The sequence below is a fragment of the Ovis canadensis genome, chromosome 3 (genome assembly GCF_042477335.2).
Source record: "Ovis canadensis isolate MfBH-ARS-UI-01 breed Bighorn chromosome 3, ARS-UI_OviCan_v2, whole genome shotgun sequence".
NCBI classification, from domain to species: domain Eukaryota; kingdom Metazoa; phylum Chordata; class Mammalia; order Artiodactyla; family Bovidae; genus Ovis; species Ovis canadensis.
The window spans coordinates 69273931-69301318 of record NC_091247.1 but is presented as its reverse complement, the minus strand read 5'-3'; the positions used below and the strand labels follow the sequence as shown (position 1 = coordinate 69301318).

The following is a 27388-nucleotide window of genomic DNA, read 5'->3' as shown; positions in this document are numbered from 1 at the left end:
CACATGGCATGGCTTAGTTTCACTGAGTTAGACAAGGCTGTGGACCATGTGATCAGATTGGCTAGTTTTCTGTGATTGTAGTTTCAGTCTGTCTGCCCTCTGATGCCCTCTCTCACTGCCTACCATCTTACTTGAGTTTCTCTTACCTTGAACATGGAGTGTCTCTTCACGGCTGCTCCAGCAAAGCACAGTCATTGCTCCTGACCTTGAATGTGGGGCACCTCCTCTCAGCCACTCCTGCACTGCACAGCCACCACTTCTGCCTAATTTTGATCTGGTAGATATAATTTGCCAGGTCAATCTATTGTACTTTATTTTTGTTGGACTGTTTTGATTTTGCTTATGGGTGTATATGTATATGTGTATATTCAGTCACACTTTTTATTGTTGTTATAAACCTCTGCCTCTATGTTCGGCCTTTGCAGTTCTGTGGCGTTTTCCTTTTTTTTTTTTTTCTTGTCTATTCATTCTTCTTTTTTTTTTCTTTCCTCTATTTTATAATTTTAATATTTAATTTTCTTAAACCTAGTATATTTTTTGTACGTTTATTCCTTTGTTTGCCTTTCCTACTGTCCTTTTCCCCTGCAGTTAATCTTCAGTGTATGTAAATCTTCTTCATCTACCTCTATTTAACTTTGCATATCTTTTCTTTCTCTCCTTTCCTCTCAACATATATGTTAGTTTTCTTTTCATTACTTTATTCCCCACTTGGCACCTTGCTTTAGTTTTATTTTCTGGTTTGTGCTTTAGTAAGTTTTGTTAAGTGGTAAATATAATTTTTGATTTCCTTTGTTTGCTAGGTCAATCTATTTACTTTATTTTTGTTGGACTGTTTTGACTTTGCTCATGGGTGTATATGTATATGTGTATATCTATTATTTTAATTATTATTTGCCTGATTTGTCTGGGGTTCATCTTTGGTTTCTTGTTCTTGGATTTTTGTTTTAATCTCACTTAATGCCATAACAAACCATTTGTGGAATCTTGGTTCCTGACCAGAGGTCAAGCCCTGAGCCTTTGGAGTGGGAGCACTGACTCCAAGACTGTAGACTACCAGAGAACTAAGTCTAGGGGGTATCAAATAGTGAGAACTCACACAAAGGAAACCACTGTAATACAAGACCCAGCATCACCCAATCACCAGTAACACCCTGTGCAGGACCCCTCATCTAAAGAAACAAAGCAAAATATAAACCCAATCATCAGCAGACTGGATTACCACCTCACTCAGCCTTGCCCATCAGAGGAAAAACAAACAAACAAAAACTTAGCACAAATCTCACCCTATAAGAATCTTAGACAAACCACTGGACCAACCTTAGAGGGAAGAAACCAAAAGGAAGAAAGAATTCAGCCTTGAAGCCTGGGAAAAGGAGACCTCAAACCCAATAAGTTAAAAAAATAATAATGAAAAGGCAGAGAAATACTACACAAATGAAGGAACAAACTAGAAACAGAGAAGTCCAAATAAATGAAGAGGAAATAGGCAACCTACCTGAAGTCTTAGAGTTCAGAATAATGATAGCAAAGATGATCAAAAACCTTGAAAGCAAAATGGAGAAAATGCAAGAATCAATTAGCAAAGACCTAGAAGAATTAAAGAATAAACATGCAGAGACAACACAATTACTGAAATTAAAAATATTCTAGAAAGAATCAATAGCAGAATATCTGAAGCAGAAGAAGGAATCAGTGAGCTGGAAGATAAAATGGTGGAAACAACTTGTGAAAAGCAGAATAAAGTAAAAAGAATGAAAAGAACTGAGGACAGTTTCAGAGACCTCTGGGACAATATCAAACACACCAACATTCAAATTATAGGGGTCCCAGAAGAAGAAGAGAAGAAATGGTATGAGAAAATTTTTGAAGAGATTATAGTTGAAAATTTCCCCAACATGGAAAATGGAAATAGTCAATCAAGTCCAAGAGGCACAAAGAGTCCCATGCAGGATAAACCCAAGAAGAAATACACCAAGACACATACTAATCAAACTAACAAAGTCTACACAAATAAAGAATATTAAAAGCAGCAAGGGAGAAGCAACAAGTAACTTGCAAGAGAAACCCCATACACTTAACAGCTGATCTTTCAGCAGAAATTCTGCAGGCCAGAAGGGAATGGAAGGATATTTTTAAAGTACTGAAAGGGAAAAAATCTACAGCCAATCTATTACTATACCTGGCAAGGATCTCATTCAAAATTGATGGAGAAATCAAAAGCTTTTCAGATAAGCAAAGTTAAGAGAATTCGGTACCACCAAATCAGCTTTACAACAAATATTAGATGGACTTATAGAGTCAAGAAATACAAGAGAAGAAAAAAGATCTACAAAATCAACCCCAAACAATTAAGAAAAATGGCAATAGGGACATATATATCAATAATTACTTTAAAGGTAAATGGATTAAATGCTCCAGCCAAAAGACACAGACTGGCTGAATGAATACAAAAACAAGATCCATATATATGCTGTGTACAAAAAACCCACTTCAGACCTCAAGACACATATAGACTGAAAGTGAGAGGATGGAAAAATATATTCCATGCAAATGCGAAGCAAAATAAAGCTGGAGTAGCAATCCTCATATCAGACAAAATAGACCTTAAAATAAAGAAGATTATAAGAGATAAGGAAGGACACTACATAATGATCAAGGGATCAATCCAAGAGGAGGACATAACAATTGTAAATATCTGTGCACCCAACGTAGGAGCACCTCAATACATAAGACAAACACTAACAGACATAAAAGGAGAAATTGACAGTAACACAATAATAGTAGGAGACTTTAACACCCCACTCACACCAATGGACAGATCATCAAAACAGAAAATTAATAAGGAAACACAAGTCTTAAATGATACATTAGGTGAGATGGATCTCATTGGTATCTTCAGGACATTCCATCCAAATGCAGAAGAATACACCTTCTTATCAAGTGCACATGGAACATTCTCCAGGATAGACCATATCTTGGGTCACAAATCAAACCTCTGTAAATTTAAGAAAATTGAAATCATATCAAGCATCTCCTCTGACCACAATGCTATGAGACTAGATATCAATTACAAGAAAAAAACTGTAAGAAACAAAAACACATGGAGATTAAACATGTTTCTAAATAACCAACAGGTTCCTGAAGAAATCAAAAGGGAAATAAAAAATTTTCTAGAAACAAATGACAATGAAAACACAGCAACTCACAACCTATGGGATGCAACAAAAGCAGCCCTAAGAAAGAAGTTTATAGCAATACAGTCCTACCTCAAGAAACAAGAAAAACACCAAATGAGACAGCCTAACTTTACATCTAAAATAACTGGAAAAAGAAAAACAAACAAACAAAAACAACCCAGAATTAGTGGAAGAAAAGAAATCATAAAGATCTGAGCAGAAGTAAATGAAAAATAAGTGAAAGAAACAATAGTAAATATTAAAACTTTTCTTTGAGAAGATAAACAAAACCAACAAACATTTAGCCAGGCTCATCAAGAAAAAAAGAATCAAACCAACAAAATTAGAATTGAAAAAGGAGAGGTTATAACAGACAATGCAGAAATACAAAGGATTATAAGAGACTATTATGAACAACTATATGTCAATAGAATGGATAACCTGGAAGAAATGGACAGATTCTTAGAAGAGCTCAATCTTCCAAGACTGAACCAGGAAGAAATAGAAATTTTGAATAACCCAATTACAAGCACTGAAACTGAAGCTGGGATCAAAAATCTCCCAAAAAGCAAAAGCTGAGGATCAGATGGCTTCACAGGAGAATTCTATCAAACATTTAGAGAAGAGCTAATGCCTATCCTTCTGCTACTGCTACTGCTAAGTCGCTTCAGTAGTGTCCAACTCTGTGCGACCCCATAGACGGCAGCCCACCAGGCTCCCCCGTCCCTGGGATTCTCCAGGCAAGAACACTAGAGTGGGTTGCCATTTCCTTCTCCAATGCATGAAAGTGAAAAGTGAAAGTGAAGTCGCTCAGTTGTGCCTGACCCTCAGCGACCCCATGGACTGCAGCCTTCCAGGCTCCTCAGTCCATGGGATCTTCCAGGCAAGAGTACCGGAGTGGGGTGCCATTGCCTTCTCCACTATCCTTCTAAAACTCAAAAAAATTGCAGAGGAAGGATCACTTCCAAACTCATTCTATAAGGCCACCATCACCCTGATACCAAAATCAGACAGACAACACACAAAAAACAAACCTACAGGCCAATATCACTGATGAACATGATGCAAAAATTCTCAGCAAAATTTTAGCAAACAGAATTCAGCAACACATCAAAAAGCTCATACACCATGATCAAGTTGGGTTTATCCCAGGAATGCAAGGATTCTTCAATACACACAAATCAGTCAATGTGATACACCATATTAGCTAATTGAAAGATAAAAACCATACGATCATCTCAATAGATGCAGAAAAAGCCTTTGACAAAATTCAGCACCGATTTATGATTAAAACTCTTCAAAAAATGGGCGTAGAAGGAACCTACTTACACAGTAAGGGCCATATACAAAAGTTCTCAATGGTGAAAAACTGAAAACATCTCCCCTAAGATCAGGAACAAGACAAGAGTGTCCAATTTCCCCCACTGTTATTCAACATAGCTCTGGAAGTCCTAGCAATCAGAGAAGAAAAAGAAATGAAGGGAGTCCAAATCAGAAAAGAAGAAGTAAAGCTCTCACTGTTTGCAGATGAAATGACACTGTACATAGAAAACCCTAAAGACAGTATCAGAACATTACTAGAGCTAATCAGTGAATTTAGAAAAGTTGCAGGATACAAAATCAATACACAGAAATCACTTGCATTTCTATATACTAACAATGAAAAATCAGAAAGAGAAATTAAGGAATCAATCCCATTCACCACTGCAACAAAAAGAATTAAATATCTAGGAATAAACTTACCTAAGGAGACCAAAGAACTGTACAGAGAAAATTATAAGACACTAACAAAAGAAATCAAAGATGACATAAACAGATGGGAGAGATATTCCGTGTTCCTGGGTAGGAAGAATCAATACTGTGAAAATGACTATACTACCAAATGCAATCTACAGATTCAATGCAATCCCTATCAAATTACCAATGGCATTTTTCACAGAACTAGAACAAAAATTTCACGATTCATATGGAAACACAAAAGACCCTGAATAGCCAAAGCAGTCTTGAGAAGGAAGAATGGAGCTGGAAGAATCAACCTTCCTGGCTTCAGATTATACTACAAAGCTACAGTCATCAAGACAGTATGGCACTGGAACAAAAACAGAAGTACAGACCAATGGAACAAGATAGAAAGCCCAGAAATAAACCCATGCACCTATGGGTACCTTATTTTTGACAAAGGAGGCAAGAATATACAATGGGGCAAAGACAGCCTCTTCAATAAATGGTGCTGGGAAAACTGGACAGCTGCATGTAAAAGAATGAAATTAGAACACTTCCTAACACCATACACAAAGATAAAATGGATTAAAGACCTAAATATAAGACCAGAAGCTATAAAACTCTTAGAGGAAAACATAGGCAGAACACTCGATGACATAATTCAAAGCAAGATCCTCTGTGACCCACCTCCTAGGGTAAGGAAAATAAAAACAAAAGGAAACAAGTGGGACCTGATTAAACTTAAAAGCTTTTGCACAGCAAATGAAACTATAAGCAAGGTGAAAAGACAACCCTTGAAATGGGAGAAAATAATAGGAAATGAAACAACTCACAAAGGATTAATTTCCAAAATATACAAGCAGCTCATACAACTCAATACCAGAAAAACAAATAACCCAATCAAAAAGTGGAAAAAGACCTAAACAGGCAGTTCTCCAAAGAAGGCATAAAGATGGCTAACAAACACATGACAAGATGCTCAATATCACTCATTATTAGAGAAATGCAAATCAAAACCACAATGAGATATCACCCCACACTGGTCAGAATGGCCATCATCAAAATGTCTATAAACAATAAATGCTAGAGAGGGTGTGGAGAAAAGGGAATGCTCTTGCACTGTTGGTGGGAATGTAAATTGATACAGCCACTATGGAAGACAGTATGGAGATTCCTTAAAAAACTAGGAATAAAACCACCATATGACCCAGCAATCCCACTCCTAAGCATATACCCTGAGCAAACCAGGGTTGAAAAAGACACATGTATCCCATTGTTCATTGCAGCATTATTTACAATAGCTAGAACATGGAAGCAACCTAGATGTCCATCGACAGATGAATGGATAAAGAAGTTTTGGTACATATGCCCAATGGAATATTACTCAGCCATAAAAGAACACATTCAAGTCAGTTCTGATGAGGTGGATGAACCTAGAACCTATTACACAGAGTGAAGTGAGTCAGAAAGAGAAAGGTAAATATCGTATTCTAATGCACATACATGGAATCTAGAAAAATGGTTCTGAAGAGTTTATTCACAGAGCAGCAATGGAGAAACAGACGTGGAGAATAGACTTATGGACATGGGGAAAGGGGAGGAGAGGGTGAGATGTATGGAAAGAGTAACATGGAAACTTACATTACCATATATAAAATAGATAGCCAACGAGAATGTGCTGTATGGCTCAGAAAACTCAAACAGGGGCTCTGTATCAACCTAGAGGGGTGAGAGTGGAGGAGGGATGGGAGGGAGGTTCAAAAGTGAGGGGACCTATGGCTGATTCATGTTGAGATTTGACAGAAAAGAACAAAATTCTATCAATCAATTATCCTTCAATTAAAAAAAAATAAAAAAAGAAATGAAGCGAGTAGAATTTAGGTCTGTTTGATACAAAATTTTTAAAAATTAAATGCTCAAGGCACAGCATTACCTCAACATGCCTAATTCAAACTGTTCTCTCTCACCCTAATGGGTCTTTTGAGAAATAGGGCATGTCTTGTTAGATTGAGTAATGTACTTGCAGAAGTTAAGTAACCAGAAGGTATCTGGAAAATCAGCATTCAGAAGAAACATCCTGAGGGTCAGAAACAATACTATTGGTCTCAAGTATCAGGACTTGACAATCAGTGAGAGTTGATGTTTTTTATGTATCACTGAGCCTTGTAGGGTGGATTGGATTTAGCAAATAGCAATGGAAATGTAGGCGAGGGATGAGGTGGGAGGTATGGTGAGTAGTGCTATTTGTCAAAATGAGATCCTCTTATATATAAAACAACCCTGAGGATGAAGGGGGCCAGAAGACATCTGAATGAACAAGGAGAGGTTGACAGCCAGAGTGACAGTACATGAGAACACCCACGTGTTCTCATGGCAAATTGACTTGTTCTACTTTTCCTGATACAGAGTTTATACATCTTGTAATTTTGCCTCAAGTCATTTAGGCCTCATGGACTTTTTGTGCCAGAACTTCCAACCTCGCTTTTGAACCTGTGAACAGGCAAATAAGAGTGGGGGCTGATGACTATGAGAGAGTATGGAGACTGAGGAAACATTACAGTTTTCCATTGTGATTAAATAAAACTCACAATCAAGTTAATTGACACATTTACAATTGTATGTGCATAGTATTCTCTTGCATAATAATTAGACATAAATGTTCTACGGCTAATGAAAATGTCTACAATTTGTATTATTGTTGGCTTTGCTGATAACTTAGTTGGTAAAGAATCCACCTGCAATGCAGGAGACCCCAGTTTGATTCCTGGATCTCTGCTGGAGAAGGGGTAGGCTACCCACTCCAGTATTCTTGGGTTTCCCTGGTGGCTCAGCTGGTAAAGAATCTGCTTGCAATGCAGGAGACCTGGGTTCAATCCCTGGGTTGGGAAGATCTCCTGGAGAAGGGAAAGCTACTCACTCCAGTATTCTGGCCCAAATTCCATGGACTGTATTGTCCATGGGGTTGCAAAGAGTGGGACACAACTGAGCGACTTGCACTTTCACACTTTCACTGTATTATTGTTATACAGCAGAACCAATTTGTTTTCCTCATTTTGACAGTTATTAAATCTTAATATAATTAAGGTCATTACTGATAATTTTCCCTGATGTCATTTAGACCAGCAGTCCCCAACCTTTTTGGCACCGGGGGCTGGTTTTGTGGAAGACCATTTTTCCAAGGACTGTGGTAGGGGGGAGGTCATTTCAGTTTTACCCGCCACTTACCTCCTGCTGTGCAGCCTGGTTCCTAACAGGCCGTGAACTGGTACGAGCTCAGTGGCCTGGGGGTTGGGGACCCTTGACATAGACAACATCCTGTTTGACCATCAACTCCCAGACACTGACATGAGATAAAATCCAAAGCCTTGCTTATTGACATTTGTCATATCTTAACACCCTTGGCATCTACCCCTGCAAGGGCAGGCTCAAGGCTGAGGATCTCCATGTTTCATTTGTGTGCTACCCTTCTGTTAATCCTTCAGACACACAACACAGATACACACACACCACAGAGTCCTGGAACAACTACCTCCTATGCCAGGCCTCCTGGATACTGTAAGACTTGAGTTGCAGAAACTGTAGACCTTGGAAGGAAAAGTGCTGACCTTCAGTAGAGCTTAGATAAGCTTGATGCAAGAACAGAAAGATCAGCGTGACTAGAGCTTGACCAACAATGGGAGAGTTGTGCAGTGTGAGGCTGGAAGGGCAGTGGGGCCAGGCATGAAGGGCCTTAAAGCAACCATTAGAAATGTGGGTCTTATTCTAAGTGCAATGGAAAACTATTGAGATTTTAAATGGAAGAGTGACACGACCAATCTATGTTTTTAAAATACCACTTTGTGGAGAAGGCAATGGCACCCCACTCCAGTACTCTTGCCTGGAAAATCCCATGAACGGAGGAGCCTGGTGGGCTGCAGTCCATGGGGTCGCTAGGAGTTGGACACCACTGAGTAACTTCATTTTCACTTTTCACTTGCCTGCATTGGAGAAAGGAAATGGCAACCCACTCCACTGTTCTTGCCTGGAGAATCCCAGGGATGGGGGAGACTGGTGAGCTGCCACTGACACAACTGAAGTGACTTAGCAGCAGTAGCAGTTGATATAGTGTGGAGTGGAATAGTGAAGAGGAGGCTTCAAGTAGAGATTATCACAAGAGCCTGAGTGATAGAGGATGTAACTTGGACAAAGATGTCAGGAACAGATGTGAAGAGAGGTGGTTGAGCCTAGAAAACAATGTAAAGTTAGACCTGAAGATCACACTCGTGGATTGGGTGTGGGACTAGAAGGAAAGAGAGGGATTGAGGATGACTCCTAAATTTTAGATTTGATCAATGGGCTGAATGCTAGTGCCATCTACAGAGACGGGAAAATGAGAGAGTAAAAGGGTGTATGTGTGTGCGCGTGTTATGGTGGTAACAGAGTAGGAAGGGAAGGGTAAGCTCCTGGTTTGTCCATGATAAGTTTGAAGCAACTATTAGACATCCAAGTGGGCATTGCGCACAGGCTGTCAACACTCTGGGGAGAGTTCAGTCAGGGCTGGAGCTGAATGTTTGGCAGTAGTCAAGGGATTATCAACAATATTTAAAGCCAAGGAGAAAGAATCAGTAGAGAGATGAGAGCTGAGGGCTGAGCCTTCCTTAGGGTTCGGGAGGTTTTGTAAAGCCACTCAGTGTCTTAAGGAAAACCTTGGAACAGATGGATGTGACCTTCATGTATTCAATAAATATTTAAGTGCTATTCTAGAGGCTGGAGACAGGTTCAGCAGAAATCCCTGGAGCTCTTGTCCTACTGAGGAGACATAGTCAATAAACAAAACAATAAAAACACATCTGTTGGTGAGAAGTGCTATGATGCAAAATAAGGCACACAGTGGGAGTAGTGCTCACATGGGGCAGTAGGGTATTGCTATTTTAAGCAGGAGTGGTCAAAGCAGGGCTCACTGATACAGGTTCATATGACTAGGAACCTGAAAGAGGTGAGGCAGCCAGCCATTCAGAGATGCAGGGAAAGAGCATTCCAGACAGAACACAAGTGCAAAAGACAGAGGCAGAAGAGGGCCTGGCATGCCAAGACGCTAGTGAGACTAGAGCAGAGTAAGCGAGGGAGAAAGAGGACAGGAAGGAAGATCAGAGAAATAAGGCCTAAATATTGGTGACACTGGCGCCTTCCATGGTGGCTCAGTGGTAAAGAACCTGGCTGCCAGTACAGGAGACATGGGTTCGATACTTGGGTCAGGAAGGTACCCTGGAGTAGGAAGTGGCAACCCACTGCAGTATTTTTGCCTGGGAGATTCCACGGACAGAGGAGCCCCTCAGGCTACAGTTCATGGGGTCACAAAAGAGTCAGACACAATTTAGCAACTAAACAACAAATCTGTGTTTGAAAGTTGAAAGACACTAATGTTTGAAAGTTCTAGTTCCAGCCTACTAAGGGTGTATGAGCTAGCTATGGCTGTATAACAAATTCTCCCCCTCCTAAATTTAGCAGCTTAAATCAATAATCATTAATTATCTCATAGTTTTGGGGAGTCAGGGATTCAGGAGCAGCTTAGCTGGATGATTCTAGTTCCAGGTCTCTCATGAGGCCACAGGCATCTGAAGACTAGACCGAGGCCAAAGATCCTCTTCCAGATGTTCCCTCACCTGGCTCCTGGCAGAAGGCCTCAGCTCCTTGCCATGTGACCCTCTCCCTGAGCTGCTTGGGTGTCCTCATCGCACGGTGTCTAGAGATCCAGGAAAGAGCAAGGATGCATCCGCAGCGTCTTTTATAACCTCCTCTTGGATGTCACACACCTTTACTTTTGACAGTCTATTTGTTTTGATTTGTGTCAAATAATTTGTGGACATATTTTTCCAGCTTTATTCAGATAACACTGACAAATAACATTGTATATGTTTAAAGTGTACAACACGGTGATTTCATTTATGTAAATGCTGTGAAATGATCACTACTTTAAGGTTAGTTAACATATCCATGACCTCAGTTATTTTGTGTGTGTGTGTGTGTGCACATACGCAAGCTGAGAACATTTAAAGTCTACTCTCTTAGACACTGTCAAATATATAAGGCAGTATTATTAAATACAGTCACCATGCTGTATATTAGTTCCCCAGAAGTTATTCATCTTATACTGGAAGTATATCTTTGGCCAACATCTCACCATCTCCCCAACCCCCAATCTCCTCATAACCACAAATCTACCATGTTTTTCTATGAGTTTGATGTTTTTAGAATTGTGGGCATTTTTAAAACTCCAAAGAGATGGATTAAATCCTGTCTAAGGAGGGTGTAAAGGTCAGGGCAGCAAGGGATAGCCCAGTAAGGTCTACTGAGATGTGGAAAGAAAGTGTTTACTTTATAATTATTGAATTATCATCAACCGGCATCTCCAGATGATCAGAGTTGGAATCTGTTTGACTTTATTAACAGTCTAATCTCTTTAAACTTATTTAGGAAACTCCTTGTAATGGGCAAGGTTGCTTTTGAGACTCAAGTCCTTCCTTTCCCCTTCTTTGGCAGCATCCCCCTGGTCTTTTTCGGAGGCCCTGATATAATAAAACCTCACCTGGTCAGAACATGCTTTCAGGAAAATAACATGTAGCAGCCATTTTTGCCTTCCTATACATTTAAATCATTATCTCCCCTGTGTGTATTTAAATTTTAAGCATGTGATAGTTAAACAGGTGGCTTTTCCCCCATTAAAGAGATGCCGCTTAGAGGGACTGTGATAGCTAGAAGTGTTTCTGAAGAAGGGACAGGGTGCTTGTGGGCCCTGGAAATGCCCCACAGTCTTTGGGGTTCTAGGCCCCCACATGAAAAGATGGACCTTGCTTACTTGCATGAGTGCCTTTATACTGCTGTGTATGGACCATACACTGGAGACTTTGCTTCAGTAATTCAGGGCCAAATATAAGTTCACAAAGCTTTTCTATTGCATTTACTACCCAGGGATGGTGTTCACGGAGTGAAAGTAATCAATTTAAGAAAAAAAAGTTTCGTTCTCCCAACTCTACATCATATGACCCCAAACAATAACTTAACATTTCCCCCTTCAGAATTATTTTCTGTTTCCCAGCTGTAAAGGATTGCCTGTTGTATCTCATACTTAAATAAGAATGTGTAAGATATTTATTCTTTAGCTTTTATTTGCAGAATCAGTGAAGCAGTAGGTGTTATTTGGAACAGGTTCAAATGTGTCTTTAGAAATAGAGCTCAGATTTTAAGACCTAGTTTTAGCTTAATCCATACTGGAATGATTGACATATCTTTTGAAACATTCACTTTTTTATTATATATAAGACTGAAGATTATATTTTCTAGTGTATTTAAATAGAAATGTAATTTTTTAACCAACAAGTTCCTTTTTTTCCATAACTAATCTTCTCAATAATATCTTTCAGGAGCCAAATTTAGAAAGTATGTGGGCCATTCTGCACATGTTACAAACGTCCGCTGGTCTCATGACTTTCAGTGGGTATTAAGCACAGGAGGGGCTGACCACTCAGTTTTCCAGTGGAGATTTATTCCAGAAGGTGTCAGCAATGGCCTGCTGGAAACCGCACCCCAGGGTAAAACCAATAATAATTTTTCAACATGTTTTTTTTTTCAATAAAAATTTCATGCAATGGCCTGACATCTCTTCTGAAGATAGAGTTAAACCATTTTGAAAAATTCATTCCTACCATAAATTTAAAAATTAAAAAAAAAAAACAGAAAAACATTTTGAGATATGGGTCAATCGAATATGGGTCAATTGGATAATTTCCTTCAAAGAATTTTGCTTATACTAAATGAAACCTGAACATCTAAAGTTTACATGAAGAATTAACTTTTGAAAATAATACTACACATACATTTCAGCCTCCTTAGGACAATTCTGATGGATGGTGGGGCTGCTGGGTAAGGTGACAAAGTAACATTTGGAATAGGAGTTGCCTTCCTAATAGGGATCAAAGAATGATCCACAGTCAGGATCAGCTGTGTTCCAGGTCAATGGATATATTGGTCCTTTAATTTATTGTACTTTCAGTAGTAATGACCACATACTATGTGAGGGAATGGTTTTTGTTGGGAGGGATTCTGCAGCAGTTTTGACCATGATAGTTACCAGCACCTAGTGGTCATGTTAACAGGCTAAAGAAGATTTTTACTGAATAAGTGGTTGAATTTCCTTCTGACCCAGCTTCCTCTGTGGTAAAACCTTCCCGTCTTCGCTTTTCTCTTTCAAAGCAAGATTTAAAACCCAGAGATCTATTATCTAATACAAGTGTGGAGATGGTGGGGGGAGTTACACTAGTCTGTTAATACTCCTAAAAAGAGAGTGAGAGGTATGCCAAACTTAACCAAAAGATGAAAGAAAAAAGATGTTTTAAGAATCTACAGCAAATGAAAGTTATGGTGTATGATGTATTTTTATTGAACTCAGTAGGATAGAAGAAAGAAAAGATTTTTAAACTTTTTAGCCATTAAGAGTCTCAGAATTTCTGCTTGTTTCTTGTGGGGGTATTTCTGCAGACGGTGGCACTGATTCCTACAGTGAAGAATCTGATTCGGATTTATCTGACGTGCCAGAGTTGGACTCTGATATTGAGCAAGAAACTCAAATCAATTATGATCGCCAGGTCAGTAAACAGGAAGCCTTATGACAAATACCTTATAACCCCAAATCTCAATATTATTCAAATCAGACACTGCACTAAAATTGGTTAGTCCTTCGGCAAAAGAAAATAAAAGAATTAGTAAAATTGCCTACTTCTTATCTTTAAATACAGATTTGAAATAAGGCTTTTACTGATCATGTCAGCAAAAAAATTTTTAAGGAGAAGGTAGTAGCAAATTTTAAACCAGAACCCGTGACAATTTGGGTTTTCTGCTTTCCTAGCAGCTAAAATTTTTAAATATCTATTACAGAAAAATGTGCAAGTAAGTTACCTGATTTTTCATTTTTCTAAGCAGATCACTAAAGCATGTGTTTTCTTTATAGAACAGGAGACGCTGGAGGCATGGTAGTTTGCCAAAGAGTGATTGTCCTGGTGTCTCTCTTAGCTTATGGAGACCATTATCCATTTAATTAAAGTAAAAGCCCAAATACAATGCGTATTATCTGTCCAGTCAGAAATCGTCTTTGGTAAAAAAGTTGGACAATTACAACTAATTGAGTACTATTTTTTTAAATAGATATTTAATTTTAGCACTAAACTGTGTATTAAAATGCACAATCCTTCACTGGAATCTGGACACGTATCACCTTCTTAATGGTAATAACTCTAGAGGTTCTATTTTCTTCCTTGTCATTTAACAGAGGTATGTGAAGCAGATTCCATAAATGGACATACAGTGAATAAGATTTCAAATTTCAGACATAGCAACTGTCAGTGTTGCCCACGGAAACCTACCATAGGCCTATGGCAGCTGCCATGTATCAGATATCTCTGTGGGGCCACGTCCTGTGCTTTCTGTACACCAAATCCAACCCCACAGTAACCCTGCAAGGTTAAGTACTTTGCCCGCATCCATATTGCCTGTAGTGTTAGAATAAGAGAGTGGATCTGGTCTTCTCTGTAGATGCACATTCTATGTGCTACTTAGCTTTGCCCCTACATAAGCTCTGAATGTGTGGCTTTTCAGATGATGCCTTTTTTTCCAGCCTGTCATTGTCACTCACTGCTTTCAATGTTTGAAAAATTAGATTAGCACAAAAGTAGTCCAACTGATGTCTTGGGTCAACTTCAAAACTAAATCAGTTTGACTGTGTATTGATACAATATATTATGCTATAGATAAAGATTTGAAAGGAAATGATTAATATGGAAATATGAAAATATTACACAATATTATATCCTAATATTAAGGTGAAATGGAATGAACAATGAAAGGGGAAAGCAAAATGAACATACAATTTAAAGAAAAAAGAAAGAGAAAAGCAATTTTTTTAGTTGAGATGTTTTTATTTAATAAAATGGTACTTGTAAAAGAATGGAAAGGAATGACTTGATTGAAATTCATGCCTAAGATTTATATTCTCCCTGATGTCTTACTTTTTAAAGTTTTCACCTGTGTTATTTGATTCATGTTGTCTGAATTTGATTCCTGAGTTATTCCTGAGCTGGAAGTCTGTTCTACAGATGGGACTTTGAGGCCCACAGAAGTTATGAGACTTGTTCAAATAAGCAGTAGCAATGCCGAGACTAGAATTCAGTTCTCTAAAGTAGTTGATAAGTTGATGAAAGCATCTGAATTCAGATGAATAATTATCATTAGACTTTAAAAGCTTACTTCATTGCATCTGTAATAGACAAGGCAGAAGTGAGATGTCTCTTGACTTCCTTTTTTTCAGAATAATTTTTGGTCAAACCCTAAAGAAGAGCTTTATTATAATATTTTCATGATTTTTTGTAATGTAGTTTGATTGAATTAAATTTCATTTCAATGTATTAAAGTTTTATCTCTTGATAGTAGGGCACAAGTACATTGTAGACAAAAGATGGATTTTATCCACATTTAGATTATAGGGAATGTTATCCCAGTCAACAACATATTTTAGGTCCTAGATTAGGCCAAGAGCTTTGCTGTATATCCAAGTCTGATCTGAAAGGTTCATGGGGTCATGAAAGAAGGATAATTCCCAAGAGTGATCACCATGATTCGCAAGGCCATGTTTTACATGTCAGAATAATCAAAAGATTTCCTGCCTAGAAGAAATTATAACAAAATATTTAAATTATATTTTATTGATAATTTTATTTAATAATTTCCTTTCATATTTATCTGAAGTAACTATATTATCTGGATATAAATTGATTAAGAAACATAATAGCAGAATTTTTCAAAAGAATTCTTTTAAATCCCAGTGATTTAAAAGATACTCAAGTTAGCTTTGTTCATTCAGTTCAGTTCAGATCAGTCTCTCAGTCATGTCCAACTCTTTGCGACCCCATGAACCGCAGCATGCCAGGCCTCCCTGTCCATCACCAACTCCCAGAGTTTACCCAAACTCATGTCTATCGAGTCAGTGATGCCATGCAACCATCTCATCCTCTGTTGTCCCCTTCTCCTCCTGCCCTCAATCTTTCCCAGCATCAGAGTCTTTTCAATTGAGTCAGCTCTTTGCATCAGGTGGCCAAAGTATTGGAGTTTCAGCTTCAACATCAGTCCTTCCAATGAACACCCAGGACTGATCTCCTTTAGAATGGACTGGTTGGATCTCCTTGCAGTCCAAGGGACTCTCAAGAGTCTTCTCCAACACCACAGTTCAAAAGCATCAATTCTTCTGTGCTCAGTTTTCTTTATAGTCCAACTCTCACATCCATACATGACTACTGGAAAAACCATAGCCTTGACTATTGCCAACTACTGTTGGCAAAGTAATGTCTCTGCTTTTTAATGTGCTATCTAGGTTGGTCATAACTTTCCTTCCAAGGAGTAAGCAAGTCTTTTAATTTCATGGCTGCAATCACCATCTGCAGTGATTTTGGAGCCCCCAAAAATAAAGTCAGCCACTGTTTCAACTGTTTCTCCATCTATTTGCCATGAAGTGGTGGGACCGCATGCTATGATCTTAGTTTTCTGAATGTTGAGCTTTAAGCCAGCTTTTTCACTCTCCTCTTTCACTGTCATCAAGAGGCTCTTTAGTTCTTCACTTTCTGCCATAAGGGTGGTGTCATCGGCATATCAGAGGTGATTGATATTTCTCCCAGCAATCTTGATTCCAGCTTGTGCTTTTTCCAGCCCAGCGTTTCTCATGATGTACTCTGCATAGAAGTTAAATAAGCAGGGTGACAATATACACCCTTGACATACTCCTTTTCCTATTTGGAACCAGTCTGTTGTTCCATGTCTAGTTCTAACTAGAAGAAGTAAAATTCAATCTTATGTTCTCAATTTCATTTGTCTTTTCAAAGAACCTACCCTTAGTTTTATTAATCTTTTTTCCAGTTTTCCTATTCTCTATTTCCTTTATTTCTGTGCTAATCTCTTTTATTTCCTTTCTTTTAACATTGGACTTATTGTCCAAACTAAGTCCAAACTTCTTTCTAGTTCCTTGATGTATAATACTAAGTTCTTTATCTGAAATACATCTTTTTTCTTAATGGATATGTTTATTAGCTACAAATGTTCCCCTTAGATATGCTTTTGCTTTATCCTATAAGTTCTGGTATGTTGTGTTTCCATTTTAATTTCTGTCAGATTTTTTAAATTTCCTTTTTAATTTCTTCTTTGATCCATTAGTTGTTCAGAAGTGTGTTAATTCCTACTTATTTGTGACTTTCTCAACTTTCTTCCTGTTACTTATTTCTCAGTTCAGTTCAGTAGTTTAGTTGTGCCTGACTCTTGCGACCCCATGGACTGCAGCACACCAGACTTCCCTGTCCATCACCAACTCCCAGAGCTTACTCAAGCTCATGTTCATCGTGTCAGTGATACCATCCAACCATCTCGTCCTCTGTCGTCCCCTTCTCCTCCTGCCTTCAATCTTTCCCAGCATCAGGGTCTTTTCCGATAAGTCAGTTCTTCACATCAGGTGGCCAAAGTATTGGAGCTCCAACTTCAGCATAAGTCCTTCCAGTGAATATTCAGGATTGATTTCCTTTAGGATTGACTGGTTTGATTTCCTTGCAACCCAAAGGACTCTCAGGAGTCTTCTCCAACACCACAGTTCTAAAGCATCAATTCTTCTGTGCTCAGCTTTCTTTATGGTTCAGCTCTCATATCCATACATGGACTACTGCAAAAACCATAGCTTTGACTAGATGGACTTCTGTCAACAGAGTAATGTCTCTGCTTGTTTAATATGCTGTCTAGGAGAAGGCAATGGCACCCCACTCTAGTACTTTTGCCTGGAAAATCCCATGGATGGAGAAGCCTGGTAGGCTGCAGTCCATGGAGTCACTAGAGTCAGACATGACTGAGTGACTTCACTTTCACTTTTCACTTTCATGCATAGGAGAAGGAAATGGCAACCCACTCCAGTGTTCTTGCCTGGAGAATCCTAGGGACAGGGGAGCCTGGTGGGCTGCCATCTATGGGGTCGCACAGAGTCGGATATGACTGAAGCGACTTAGCAGTAGCAGCAGCAGGTTGGTCATAGCTTTTCTTCCAAGGAGCAAGCATCTTTTAATTTCATGGCTGCAGTCACCATCTACAGTGATTTTGAAGCCCCCAAAATAAAGTCGTCACTGTTTCCATTGTTTCCCCATCTATTGCCATGAAGTGATGGGACCAGATGCCATGATCTTAGTTTTTTGAATGTTGAGTCTTAAACCAGCTTTTTCACTCTCCTCTTTCACTTTCATCAAGAGGTTCTTTAGTTCCTCTTCACTTTCTGCCATAAGGGTGGTGTCATCTGCCTATCTGAGATTATTGATATTTCTCCTGGCAATCTTGATTCCAGCTTGTGCCTCAGCCAGCCCAGCATTTCGCATAATGTACTCTGCATATAAGTTTAATAAGCAGGGTGACAACATACAGCCTTCACGTACTCCTTTCCCAATTTAGAACCAGTCTGTTGTTCCATGTCCAGTTCTAACTGTTGCTTCTTGACCCGCATACAGATTTCTCAAGAGGCAGGTAAGGTGGTCTGGTATTCCCATCTCTTGAAGAATTTTCTGCAATTTGTTATGATCCACACAGTCAAAGGCTTTAGCATAGTCAATAAAGCAGAAGTGTGTGTTTTTCTGGAACTCTCTTGCTTTTTCCATGATCCAGCGGATGTTGGCAATTTGATCTCTGGTTCCTCTGCCTTTTCTAAATCCAGCTTGAGCATCTGGAAATTCTCAGTTCATGTACTGTTGAAGCCTAACTTGGAGAATTTTGAGCATTACTTTGCTAGTGTGTGAGATGAGTGCAACTGTGAAATAGTTTGAACATTCTTTGGCACTGCCTTTCTTTGGGATTGGAATGAAAACAGACCTTATCCAGTTCAGTGCTGAGTTTTCCAAATTTGCTGGTATATTGAGTGCAGCACTTTCACAGCATCATCTTTTAGGATTTGATATAGCTCAGCTGGAATTCCTTCACCTCCACTAGCTTTGTTCATAGTGATGTTTCCTAAGGCTCACTTGACTTCACACTCCAGGATATCTAGCTCTAGGTGAGTGATCATACCATCATGGTTATCTGACTCATTAAGATCTTTTTTGTATAGTTCTTCTTTGTATTCTTGCCACCTCTTCTTAATATCTTCTGCTTCTTTTAGGTCCATACTTATTTCTGGTTTCATACAATAGTGGTCAGAAAAAGATACTTGATATAATTTCAGTCTTTTTAAATTTATTGAGCCTTGTTTTGTGGTCTAACATTATCTGTCCTAGAAAATGTTCCTTGTGCACTTGAGAGGAATGTGTATTTTGCTGCTGATAAATGAGATGTTGCATATTTGTTTGTTGGAATATTTGGTCTGTTGTTGTTGTTGTTTAGTTACCAAGTCATGTCCAACTCTTTGCAACCCCACAGACTGCAGTGCTCCAGGCCTCCCTATCCCCCACCATCTGCCAGAGTTTGCCTAAGTTCATGTACATTGCATCAGTGATGCCATTTAACCATCTCATCTTCTGTCATCCTCTTCTCCTTCTGCCTTCAGTCTTTCTCAGCATCAGGGTCTTTTCCAGTGAGTCGGCTATTCACATCAGGTGGCCAAAGTTTTTATGCTTCAGCTTCAGCATCAGTACTTCCAAAGAATATTCAAGGTTGATTTCCTTTAAGATTGACTCGTTTGATCTCCTTGCTGTCCAAGGGACTCTCAAGAGTCTTCTCCAGCACCAGAGTTTGAAAGCATCTCTTCTTTTGGCCTGTGGTATTGTTCAAATCTGTTTCATTATTGATTCTCTGGTGGTTCAGTCCAGTTGTTGAGAGTGGGATTTTACAGTTCCCAACTATTATTGTATTGATATTTATTTCTTCTTTTAGTTGTTAATATATGCTTTGCAGATCAGATGCTGTCAGTTGCATAAATATTTACCATTGTTAAATCTTCTCGGTAAGTTGGCCCCTTTACCATTATATAATGCCCTTCTTTTGCTCTTGTGACCACTTTTAATTTCTAATGTCTTCAAAAATTTGATTTCCTGCAATTAAAGATTTCCTGAGAATGCCAAGATATTTATGTATTTGAAACCTGAAGAGTGTCTCACTAAGTGCTTCTGTTACCCATGAAGGTTTACAAAGAAGATCTACCTCAGCTAAAGCAACAAAGTAAAGAGAAAAACCATGCAGTGCCCTTCCTCAAACGAGAAAAGGCTCCTGAGGACAGCCTGAAACTCCAGTTCATACACGGGTAGGTGACGTAGCACCGTCCTTATCAGCTTGTCATCCTTTGCAGGGCTGCCCCACTTCAGGCTGCTCTCCTCTCCACCTTGCACTTACTTGTGCTTAGTGTTTTAACCATGACTCTCTGTCCAGTTTTCTCGGTGTTCTGTGTCCATCTCAGTGTGCGTGTCTAGAGTTTTCATGCTTCATGTCTGTTTGTGATACATGTGTTACTGTCATTCCTTGTTATTTCACTTCATTCTCTCCATCTCTGCTTCCTTCATCCCATAACTCCTGCTCTATTCAGCTGGCTTTCCCAGGACAACCTTTCTTTGAAACACTTTTGTTCATATATGTCCTAAATAATTTTGAATTTTGCAAATTACGTGCAACTTTCCAGACTTTAAGTTGACATTGAAGATTTTTCAACCTAAGCTTAAATGCTTGTAAAAAGAGTATGATATCTAGTGTTTTATAAATACTCAAATTATTTATGGCTCACATTATAAATGGCTCTAATGGAACCTAAATGTAATAGACATTATCAGTTTAAAAAATACATGAACCTATATTTCTGTTCTACTTCTCCCACAGAATTTTACCCTAATGTATTATTTTTATGCTCTTAAGTCTTTTATTGATCACCCTGTCTTAACTTCAACAAGGAAAAAACATATCTGTCAGTTCAAATTAAATTTAATTCCCCTGTGACCATAACTCTCTAACTCTGTGCTCTCCAATACAGTATCTACTTGTAGCCAATGAACACTTGAAATGTGACTGCTCTGAATTAAGATGTCCTATATATAGAAAATGGACACCAGATTTTGAAGACTTAATGTAAAAAAGTATACACATCATTAAAATGTTTTATATTGATTATAGGTGGACATGATAAAATTTTAGACATATTGGGTTAAATATTAAATTTCATCTGTTCCTTTTCACTTTCTAATGTGACAATTATACCTTTTAAAATTACCTATGTGATTTACATAATATTTCTATTGGACAGTGCTGCTCTTAGCATTAATACATTTTTTTCCGGATTTAATTATCATTATAACTATTAATAATAAAAAGCTGGCCAAATCAACATAAAGATAGTATAAATTCTGATAAACAGTTATTGAACATAAAAAATTTTATTGGAAAAAATATTTCTTAAGATAGAATTTTTTCAATGAGTTCAGATATATGTGCATATATATTTCTTATTGCTAAATGGTAATACAGTTTAGCATTTTATCTATTCCAATTTTGTACTTTTAATGTAAGCACTAAGAAAACTTACTCATATCTACTTATTTAAGTAGATAAGAATAGAGGCAGTTTTATCACAGCAATGGTAATCAATTCTTTAAATTCCTCTTGAGTTACAGGCCAAAACTATAGATTGCGATTTTGATATATCACACAAAATTGTAATTTAATGATCCAACAGCTGACAGTTCAGTTAAATGACTCTTCAATTTTGTTAAAAGCAAAAAATTGTTTTGGTGTCCCTGGAAGTTTCGACATTCGAAGGTAGCACACCATAGTAAGATTCCAGATGAGTGAGAGGACTGACTTCCTAAGTTGGGAGGAAGGCAGTTAGGAAATGGGAAGTGGGAAAGGAAAACCTGCCCCTCATCACAGGTGTGTTCTCAGACTGGTCAGTTTTAAGAGAAAGCACATATAGTAGCTGAGGATCTGGAAGTAAATTCTGTTAAAATTCCCAGTGTCCATTTGCCCCTTTGAAAGGCATCACTTGCCTTCAGAGATCTCATTCCCTCACTGAAGATCGCTGTCACAGGTGACTGTGGAGACACCTGGGTTCTACTTGTGCGTGTCCTTGTTAGCAGGTTAACTTTATCTTCTCACAGCTTCTGCTCTGTACACTCACTGCTTATTGCACTACTGTGCGTTTCTTGGACCTGTGCTTCAGTTACAGAGGCTACGACTGTAGGAACAATCTGTTCTACACACAAGCTGGAGAAGTGGTCTATCACATTGCTGCTGTTGCTGTCGTGTACAACAGGCAGCAGCACTCGCAGAGGCTGTACCTGGGGCACGACGATGACATTCTCAGCCTGACCATTCATCCAGTGAAGGACTATGTGGCCACTGGGCAGGTATGTATCTCCCCTGTAAGACGCGGATTTAGCTGGAGAGAGAGGATTTAATTTTGAACTCAATTTACATAGAAGAAACTCAAGAAACACTTGGTAGAAATAAACCTGAGGTAGGAAGTTGAAGGTGCAGTGAATGCTGGATCGTTTCATAATGGTGGGGAAAATCAACCAATACATGCTGGGGTTCGATCCCTGGGTTGGGAAGGTACCCTGGAGAAGGACATGGCAACCCACGCCAGTCCTCTTGCCTAGAGAATCCCATGGACAGAGGAGCCTGGCAGGCTATTGTCCATAGGGTTGCAAAGAGTCAGACATGACTGAAGCGACTCAGCACAGCACAGGAAGCTGCGGGTGCAGTGAATACAGGATCATTTCACGATGGTGGGAAAATCGACCAATACATACCAGAACTTTTGGGAAGCCTTTGAGAGATTCTTATTCTGACATGATGAAATCTGTGAACAGGATTAGGTGAAACCAAAATAATGTAAGTTCATAAAGTCTTACTATATTTACCTCCTTACTCAGAACTCAGTATATCCTAGGTACTGAAAACTGTTTACTGAACAAACCATATTTTAATACCAATGTAGCATCTAGTGTATAGTTATTGTTATAGAACTTAAAGTTGTATTAATTTGGGCTCATTCATTATTTTATATTTTAGCCTTCAAAAAACTAAATTTTATCTGAACCATCTTGGAATGCCTAAACTTTGGATTGAGTCTATAAGTGAAAAGCTGCTCAAAACAGAGCTCTGTGTTCAATTCAGTAAACAAAGAATCTGTTAAACTCAGATCTTGCTGGTAAAGCAATAGTATTGTCAACAGTATTTTCAGTATTGTGCTCTTTTCTACCAGTGTTTAAATTGCATTTTTATTTGGTTTTATCATGAGCTTTTAGCTGTAGGAAATACTTCACCTGATCCTCAACATCAGAGTGGCAAGTTCCAAGAAAAACTACTGGTATGAAGAGACCTGGGTTTGATTACTGGGTTGGGAAGATCTCCTGGAGAAGGACAGCTACCCACTCCAGTATTCTGACCTGGAGAATTCCATGGACTATATAGTCCATGGGGTCGCAAAGAGTCAGAGGCAACTGAGTGACTTTCACTTTCCCTTTCACTTTCATAAGGGTCAGAGATTAACATGAGACAACAAACTATTTCTGAGACTTGACAGGAGGTAGAAGTCTTTGAACAGGGTTTATAGCCTGGTGTTCATAGCCATGGATGAAACTGAGGTATGTAGAGAGTCAGCCCCCAGAAATGTGCATTTGGTGGGGAAAGAGTTCATAGCTCTTATGTTATTTGTAAAAGGATTACAATCCCCCAGAAGGAAAGAGCCATTAATTTAAACATGATTTGCTTCTCTTCCAACTGTAAATTACATCATCTATTCTGTCTTAGCTGACATTAAATTTCATAAGTAATTGATCACTGCTTTGCCTTTTCACTCTTTCCTGCCCCCTCCCCCCGTTTTTGTCTTTCTTAGAAACAGATGATGCTTGATTCATGGGTATTTAACATCCTTCCTTTGAAAAAACACCAGAGATTGGTTCTTTACCTAAACCCCTGAGGATCCACCACACTTTACACTGTAACTGGTGGGAAGCGGACCAGTATGCCAGTACCCTCTCCTGGGGTAATTGGGCCTCCACAGGCCAGTGTGAGAGCTGGGTGGACTCTGCTGAGTTACATGCATGACTTCATGTCCCACTTTTCCTTTTAGAGCCATCATACCCAACAAGGACTTTTTCCCCCTGTGTATTATAAGTGTGGTGGCTTCCCTTGTAGCTCAGTTGGTAAAGAATCTGCCTGCAGTGCAGGAGACCCAGGTTCAATTCCTGGGTTGGGAAGATCCCCTGGAGAAGGAAATGGCAACCCACTCAAATATTCTTGCCTGGAGAATCCCATGGACAGAGGAACCTGGAGGGCTATAGTCCATGGGGTTGCAAGAATTGGACACAACTTAGCAACTAAACCACCACCACCATTATAAGTGAGGAAAACCAATTTAGTGGTACAGTTTTATCTGTTATTGGGAATTGGTATGATAGAAACTTGTGTCCCCTTGAGGAGAAGCCACTTAATGACAGAGTTAAGCCTTGAGACTTTCACTTTCCAGGGGTAAAAGTAGGCCCAGGCCTCCTTGAGGTGGGTAAATAATTGGGGCAAGTAAAAGAGCTCTTAGAATAGACAGTGTCATGAAAACAAACAGCTGTGTTTTTTGATTAAGGAGTGGAATCGTGTATAGAGTTGAGAAGGTGGGAAGGGAAGGATAGAACTAGCTGACAGAACAAAGCCCAGAAGACATTTGAACTAGAGTCTTAAATGTCCCTTAACTGGGAGCCGTACACCAGGTCAGGCTCTGCTGGGACCCATCAAGACATTTAGACTCTTGGTTCCTCAGCTTCCTCTTCTGAGAAGCAGTGAAGTCGGACCAGAATATTTCCCAGGGTCTTCCGGCTCTCCACATAGGTGGGGTTTGATTTCTGAGCAACACTTGACTCTAAGGAACAAAATCACTTTTATTATAATTTATAAGTTGTTAATAACACTCATCCTTTTATTTAAGGTTGGAAGAGATGCAGCTGTTCATGTCTGGGATACGCAGACTCTAAAATGTTTGTCACTGTTGAAAGGACAACATCAGAGAGGAGTGTGTGCCCTCGATTTCTCAGGTAAGCACCCGTTTGCTGCCAGAGTCACTGACAGATGGTTCCACATTTACTTTGGGTTTTTTGAATCCTTTTATTTGGTATAGTCCTGCTTGTAAGGAGGTGAGCCCTTTGTGTGTCAGCTGCCCAGTCTTAGACTAGAAATCGGATATGTGAATACTTCACTAAAAACGTGATCTGTAGACCACCCCTCCTTTCCTCCTCTTCGTTTCCTCTCTCCTAAGTCATTACCCAGAGCTCACACTGTGTTCAGCATTTGCTTGAGAGATTTGAAATCCAGAGCAGCTGTTGCCATTGAAAGCCATCGTTGCAAATGTCTGGCAGTGACTCAGAGCATCAATTTCATCTCTTTAAATAAATGGAAAGACAGCACTTGTGATTTCAAATATAAAGGACTATAGGGAGGGCTGCAAATTCTCTGCAAAAGGCCACTTTACAACACTGGTGTTTTGAAAGTCAAATTTCATATTGAAAAAATAGAACTGATGTTTCCATCTCTTTCATTTAAAATTTGAAGACAGTGATGTTAATATACTAACCAATGAATATAATTTACTTCTTCAGAGTAAGGCCATTTCTTTATGCTGGAATTGAAAAATGAGGGTTAGAACACAAAAGATGTTTTTACCTAGAAATTTTTAATAGTCCCAATTGTAGATATTAGATCTGTAGGAAAAATTTCTAACTTTCTACAGAAAACTGATTCTGTAATTTCTTTTTTTATAAATTCCACTCAAATATGTGCAATATGTATAATATTGGTTGTTAAATTCCACTTTACAACTCCAGTCTCTCTCTTATATGCCTCCCTCGCTACTTTCCTCCCTCAAGCTGAATTTCCTCTCATCTGTGCCACGGTGGTTATGCTGGTCTCTCATCCCATCGCCACTTCCTCCAGCCCATCCTGCCCCCTTCTGGAATCCTGTGGAAGTGCAGTAACATGTCTGCTCCATGGACTCTGCTTGGCTGACTGACTCTAGGCTGAGCCCTTATTGAACTTTGGTGGCCTTCTATGATCTGGCCTTGGTCTTCTCTTGCAGTGTTTTCATCCACCACCGCAATCACGCTCCTTTACGTCCACCTATCTGGAGAGCCTACATGTACTCCTGCCCTTCTTTTTGGCTGTGTTCCTTTGCTTATGCCATTCTCATGTGTCTTGTTTAACCATCCTTTAAGACCAAGCTGAAAGTTTTATACTCCAGCCTTCCAGGGAGAAATGCCTTGTCCCTCTGCATTGCTTAACCCATTTGTTGTTATTGCTCTTAGGGTACCTGTTAGAGTCCATGGGGTACCGTAGTTATTTGTGTTAGCATCTCCTATGGCCCTCTCAGAATGTAAACTACTCATCTAGCCCGTCTCTCTGCTCCCCACTGAGCATGTTATAGTGCTGTGTACACAGGGGCTACTCCAAAATTGTGAATGAATGAAGTTTTGCTTAATGAGCTCTGTCTTCCCTTTCACTACTGCTACTAGAACTTTACATGTAAACCATCTTTGGGTGAAAATTATCTTTATTCTCTGACCAGTCACACAGTACAGGCTTGTGTGGGTGTCATATGCACCTTCTCATATGCTCTAAACTACTATACAAGTAGTTTATCCCAGGCCTCTCAGATCATTGCCTAGGATAAAGAAACCAGATACTCTAAGAAGAGGCTGAGAAGCGGATTCTGTCCATGCTTCTAATTCTATTTTAGGCAAATTAAGAAATGCTCAGATAAATATTTTCTGCATAAAAAGATATTTCCATTTGAACAATACACTCTTTATTCACCAGATAACAGTCACTAGGGAAGAGCCCATTTATGCAGCAAATGTGTTATTTTTGATTGTGAAAAATCACATTTTTTGTCTCAGAACTTAACCATGTAAATTTTATAAATGGCACCAAAAAAGCTAGGTGATAGTTTGAGAAAGAACTACAAATAAGGACTATTGAGGAAGTGGGGAAGTATCTATTGTGTTTGATCCATCACCATGTATGGTTCCATGAAGATGAACTGTGGTTGGTTGATCTTGGTGGTTTCTATGGCCCTTCTGAAGGTGTGAGCTGAGCCTCTTCAGTTTAATTTATATTCATAGTTGTACCTTGTGTTATGATGCAGCTTTAGTCTTAAACAGACACCTGCACAGCTTTATAGGTAATGAAGATCCAGAGAGTCTGATGGTATGGCTGAGATCCAGAGCAGGGATCCAGGGTCCCTGGATCTCAGTCCTGTAAAAAAGTCGCCAGGTCTGGAGCCATTGGGTGGCAGGAGCTGTGCCATCGCTCTCCCTGCTCATCCTCCTGCCCTTTCCTGCCCCTGCCCTCCACCAGGGCTGGAGTGAATTTTTAGCAGGAGAGTCACTCAGCATGATCCCTTGCTTCCTCACTCCCTCTAACCAATGGTCAGGGCTCCAGCCACCCCACCCCCATTCTCCAGTGTAACTGTGTCATGGGCATGGTAGTGCATA

The 27388-nt window shown here is 39.2% G+C and overlaps 1 protein-coding gene across 10 annotated transcripts in view; it reads left to right on the top strand.

Moving 5' to 3' along the window:
- The window catches only part of EML6 (EMAP like 6), a 290298-nt gene that overhangs the window by 172362 nt on the left and 90548 nt on the right, over nt 1-27388 (top strand). For all 10 annotated transcript variants that reach the window (XR_011255673.1, XR_011255672.1, XR_011255675.1 and 7 more), the window contains 5 exons: nt 12299-12466; nt 13413-13519; nt 20051-20169; nt 22069-22255; nt 24832-24937. Coding sequence is in view for 7 of the 10 variants with exons in the window: in XM_069583321.1 (XP_069439422.1) it covers nt 12299-12466; nt 13413-13519; nt 20051-20169; nt 22069-22255; nt 24832-24937 (687 nt within the window). In the remaining 3 variants the exon portion in view is untranslated. The remainder of the gene's footprint in view (nt 1-12298; nt 12467-13412; nt 13520-20050; nt 20170-22068; nt 22256-24831; nt 24938-27388) is intronic.